Here is a 5,828-nt window from a genome sequence, read left to right on the forward strand (position 1 = left end):
GTCACGTGAACAACACTGATTCCAGATGTTCAATCTGCCACAATTTAAACAATCCAAGAGTCCAGAGATCCAAACAAGGTCCGGGACCACACATTGCTCCAGGGGGGGATCGTCTCCGGCTTAGTCTAATCAACTGTATGTCGCTTTGGATGAAAAGCATCAGCAAATGTAATGTAATCATGTTGCATTAATTATACATGAGCATTTATTTTGTTTTCTGTTCCCTTGGTTTTGCTCTGTGTCAACACACCGGCATATAAGAAGGACAGTGAATGCTTTGACTCACCACAATCTTTTCCACCTCATCTATCATCAAGATAAAGGACATACATCTACTAAAAGAGCAAAAGACAGTGGCTTCCAAACAATAGAAAATGAGTTATTCTATACTGCATGAGAGATAATGACAACTATTTGGTGTATGCCTTTGCCTAGTTATTGGTAAGTATTATACCTTAATTTATTAATTAATGTATTGATTTCAAAGAGCTGCATTTTTCTCCATAGCTTGACCTGTATAGCAATTCAACCTCTCCCTTTCTTGAGAGAAAATGTAACAAAATTAGAAAAGGGCTCACGAACCAGGTAAAACTGTTTTAGGACACCCGGTTATTGGAGAGAATATAATTTACAAAAATGAGTAAATGAACAATAATGACAGGGACAGTAATAATGGAAATATTTATCATTTCACAATATGAAATCAAAGGAGAATTGAATACTCTATGTATTTTATGAAATACAAAAGTGATCATTAAAATAATGACAAGGTATAATTCATGAAGTGATAGCCCTGGACATTTTTTTCATGAGTTTATTTGGAACACACAAGATCCACTAATTCCATAATTAATAATTAATTAATCTGAGCTTCTGTGGTTTTTATAGCTAAATATTTGATGAAACAAAATTAATTACTGCATGTTAACCTGTTCTTTCAGGTCTAAAAGGACTGCTTTTTCAGAAAGAGAGAAACGGTGAGGAGAAAAAAAACCTACCATGACCCTCCTGAAAGCAGGATTCTTTCCAAACGCCACTTTTGTGCGTCCTAAGTTCTTTTTCATAAGTGGCTTTGCCAGTCTTTCAAACGCAAACTACTACTATGGCTTCTTGTGCTTTGTTTATGCTGTGACTGTAGTGGTAAATACTTTTGTCATGTTTATGATTTACACTGAACACTCTCTTCACACTGCAAAGTACATTGCAGTTTTTAATTTGGCTCTGTGCGACTTGTGTGGAAGCACTGCAGTCATTCCTCAGACGATTGACACTTTCCTGTTTAATTCACAGTTAATCACCTTTGACGCCTGCTTGACTAACATGTTTTTTGTTATTTGTTTTGTCTCTCTACAATCTTTCACTCTCGCTGTTTTGTCCTATGATAGATGTGTTGCAATATGTGTTCCACTGAGATACAATGAGATTGTGACTAATAAATCAATATTGGTGATCACCACCATGTTATGGATTTTTGCAGGAATGCTCACTCTCGTAGCAGTGGGCTTTGTCAACACACTGTCATTCTGCCAATCAACTGTGGTAAGCAGTTTTTTCTGTGATCACGGGCCTATACACTATATGGCCTGCAATGACAACACTCCAAGTGTGGTGATGAATTGGGCACATCCTATTATGACTCTCTGGATTCCAGGAATTTTTATCATAGTCACATACATTTGTATAGCCAGAGCATTATACAAAATTTCTGAAGCCACAGAACGCCTCAAAGCCATGAAAACCTGCACCTCTCATTTGATCTTGGTGAGTGTGTTTTACTTTCCTATTTGTTTCACCTATGCAATGTGCCCTATCATTAAACCGTTTGCCAGGATAATTAACATGTCTGTGACGACCGTTTTGCCTCCTATGCTGAATCCAATCATTTACTCACTGAAGACAGAGGAATTCAGAGAAACCATTAGAAAGCTTTACAGAAAAAAAGCTCTGCAGAAAAAATTTATTAATAACAGTCCACACCAAAATATGGATCAAAACTTTAAGTAAAGAATGCTAGAATAAATAAAGATGTATTAAATACATAAATAAATCAGGGAATAAAACGATAAAATAAAAATCAGAAAACAACGACATCTGAAATGAAAGCCAGACTAAAATGGTAAATTTTGAGTTTACATTTAAAAGTGTCAGGATTTTCAGTTGCCCTCCGATCCTCAGGGAGGTTGTTCCAATGACTAGGCACATCCATGATGCGGAGCTAGTTCGGGCAGACAACTCGAGAATTCTGCTGCAACTTGTTTTGGCATGCTGTCACTCCTATGCTGCCATTGCTCATATTGCATGCTATTGCCTCATTTGTTAGCTTCCTTTGTTCGAATTGTCCTGTTATTCCTAAATTGTGCCTTCATAAATGTGTCACTCCCTGTTTCACCTCGCTTACAACAGGGAGCCTATGAGGCAGTGCTTTGATGCCAAAGTTTGCATTGAAATGAAACTTGAATACATATTGCTTAATTAATTGTGAGCTGTCTGACTGAACTGCTAAATGCTGCCTTGTCAAAGGTTTTTGTTCTACTTTTAGGGACCATTCAGAGGTAACTCAGATAGGCCTTGAGGGCCTGTCCTGGTTCATACTGTGAAAACATTTCAGACATGTAGCCTGGTGCAAGTCCTTTCAGCGCTTTAAAAACTAGTAAAATAACTTCAATACAAAAACTGTTAACCACTGTATGCACTTTAGAATCAGTGTAATATGTGCTCTTCTTCTGGTCCTTGTCAGCACTCGGGCAGCAGAGTTCTGATAAGTTTAGTAAGTTAAAAAAAGGGTTACATATACGAGGCACTGTTTTTCAAAAGCAGTTCATAAGCTTGAAATAATATATACTCAGTGAGCACTTTATTAGGCATTTATTATACTTAAAAATTAAAAAGAATTATTCTGCTGCTGTAGCCTATCAACGTTGACGCATTGTGTGTTCAGAGATGCTCTTCTGCATATCACTGTTGTAATGTGTGGTTATTTGCGTTGCTGTCATCTTCCTGTCAGGCCCTTCTCCTCAGACCTCTCTCATTAACAAGGCATTTCTGCCCTCAGAACTGCTGCTCACAGGATCTTTTTTGTTTTTCGCACCATTCTCTGCAAACTCTAGAGACTGTTGTGTGTGAAAATCCCAGGAGATCAGCAGTTTCTGAGATACCCTATCGTACACCAACAATCATTCCTCGGTCAAAGTCAGTTAGATCACATCTTTTCCACATTCTGATGGTTGATGTGAACATTAACTAAAGCTCCAGACCCGTATCTGCACAATTATATTCACTGCAGACTGATTAAATTATCTCATGATTAAGTAGATGTTGCTAATAAAGTGCTCAGTGAGTGTATGTATTTAAATAGTTTAGCAAGTTGTATGTACAGTTTTGCTATACAATTAGGTTCTGCTTATATTTATATAAACATTTTATGTTTTTGTGATGAGTGTTGTTTTCTCATTCCAAGACCTTGGAGATAGAAATATGAATAAAAAGCCCTGGAACACATTATGTGTTGGCTGTGTGTATTAAAATACAATAATTAAATGTTTTTCTCACTTTTTATAACTGCAGTTCACAAACACATAATATAATTAATCACCAAAAATGATGTTTTAAGTGAAATGTTTGCATTTGATCAAAGCCTCAAAAGACATTAAATAAATTAAATTGATCAGCTCTAACACAAACATCAGCCTACTCTCCATCAAGGTATCAGCACAGATCTCTGCCAACATGCTATACCATGTACAATGTCTACACTGCGTCGAACAGCATGTGCTCACCACAGCATATTGTTTAAGATTCAAACCTCTCAAAGAATTCATAATCTAAGAGTACGGCACAATGAAGGTTATATGCAATTGTGCATATTAAAGTTAGAGGCAATGTACTTTTGCACTTTTCTAAAGCATGATTTATTTACATCATGTCCAATGTGTCCTCTTTGGGACAGAGATGGGGACTCGACTCGGATTCGAGTCACTGTTGAGTCGCATATACATGGTCTCCAGACTCGACTCGGACTCAATAAGGACTCGTGAAAGTGTCTGCCAAATGGCATCGCGAAAATGATAGAGTGAATAATGTCACAACCGATTATTATTTTTCAGTTATTCATCTGAAAGATATTCCTTAGTTAAAACACACCAAACGCCATTCTACGCGCCACACCATGCGCCTTTTACTAGTAACCATAACAACACCCTATGCTACATTTCTTGCAGCATAGCTCGCTAAGATTACAGTTCCACATGTTGTGGCCTGGCCTTTGAGTTTAAATAATTCAGGCTCACCCAGCCAAACAAAATGATTGCAACGAGCAAAATGTGGAGAATTAAAATAAAAGATGCAGGAGCAACCATGTCAAATTTTAACAGACATTTTGAAAACTCATATGGAAAGGAAGGTGGCACGGATGGTGCAGTGGGTAGCACTGCTGCCTCACAGCAAGGAGGTCCTGGGTTCTAATCCCTGTCGGCCGGGGTCTCTCTGTGCGGAGTTTGCATGTTTCCTCCCGTGTGTGTGTGTGTGTGTGTGTGTGTGTGTGTGTGTGTGTGTGTGTGTGTGTGTGCGCCCTGCGATGGACTGGCGACCTGTCGAGGGTGTATTCCTGCCTTTCGCCCAATGTATGCTGGGATAGGCTCCAGCCCCCCTGCGACCCTGTTCAGGATAAGCGGGTAAAGATAATGGATGGATGGATATGGAAAGGAAAGTCAGTTTACCAGCACTGGAGGTGATCCCACCGCTGCTCACTGTTGCGTTAACATAACTCATGTTTCAGACTCAGTGCAGCTAATGTTTGTGTCATCGTTTAATCAGCATCACAGCAGCACATATTTTCTTCTTTTGTTGACTGCCAAGTTGTAGCGATGTTGGCTTGCATTTCAAATGGTTGATCTTGAAAAGCTATGCAAGCTAGAGAACCATGAGCGTAAGGTACAGTGATTTTAAAACAAACTTCTTCAGGTTGGCTTGAATTTCATTTAAAATGAGAAAGTATGAGTATATTAATGAACCAATACTGCAACATGCTTCAAATTTCAACACTTTGTAACTTTGTTTGCAAATAAAGTCATAATTAGTCACAGATGCATATTAAGCCTAGTCCTAGAATAAATTTAATTGGATATTATCCATACAAAGCTGCATTTAGTCCAGGATTAACCGGCCCTTATTTTGTTATTGACCATCATCTTATATTACAGCCCATGGTAATGCTTACATTATGAGTCACATGAGTCACACAGAGTTCTTAAAAAATAGAATGGTTATTTATTTCATATTACTTATTCATGCATCAATTACCTACCACAGCAGACCTGAGGTTTCTCCAGCCATCTTGAGAAAGGCTTGGCTCAGGTGTGGTAGTTCATTGATGTATGAATATATCACACACTTCATGTCATATACAAATATACATATACATATATACAAATACATATATATACAGTCAGGTCCATAAATATTGGGACATCGACACAATTCTCCTCTTTTTGGCTCTGTACACCACTGCAATGGATTTGAAATGAAATGAACAAGATATGCTTTAACTGCAGACTTGCAGCTTTAATTTGAGGGTATTTACATCCAAATCAGATGAACGGTGTAGGAATTACAACAGTTTCTATATGTGCCTCCCACTTTTTAAGGGACCAAAAGTAATGGGACAAACTAACAATCATAAATCAAACTTTCACTTTTTAATACTTGGTTGGTTGCAAATCCTTTGCAGTCAATTACAGCCTGAAGTCTGGAATGCATAGACATCACCAGCCGCTGGGTTTCATCCCTGGTGATGCTCTGCCAGGCCTCTACTGCAACTGTCTTCAGTTCCT

The 5,828-nt window shown here is 38.2% G+C and overlaps 1 protein-coding gene across 1 annotated transcript; it reads left to right on the forward strand.

The window, feature by feature from the left end:
- Positions 1 to 999: 999 nt before the first annotated feature.
- Positions 1,000 to 2,004, forward strand: LOC133133413 (olfactory receptor 52E4-like). The gene has a single exon (XM_061249510.1). It carries the CDS (start codon positions 1,000 to 1,002, stop codon positions 2,002 to 2,004), a length of 1,005 nt encoding a protein of 334 aa, XP_061105494.1.
- The last annotated feature ends 3,824 nt before the right edge of the window (positions 2,005 to 5,828 follow it).

Source organism: Conger conger, chromosome 7 (genome assembly GCF_963514075.1).
Source record: "Conger conger chromosome 7, fConCon1.1, whole genome shotgun sequence".
Lineage (NCBI taxonomy): Eukaryota > Metazoa > Chordata > Actinopteri > Anguilliformes > Congridae > Conger > Conger conger.

What these genes read in the sequence shown, in the direction of transcription:
- LOC133133413 (XM_061249510.1), top strand. Translation starts at nt 1,000, where the DNA reads ATGACCCTCCTGAAAGCAGGATTCTTTCCAAACGCCACTTTTGTGCGT.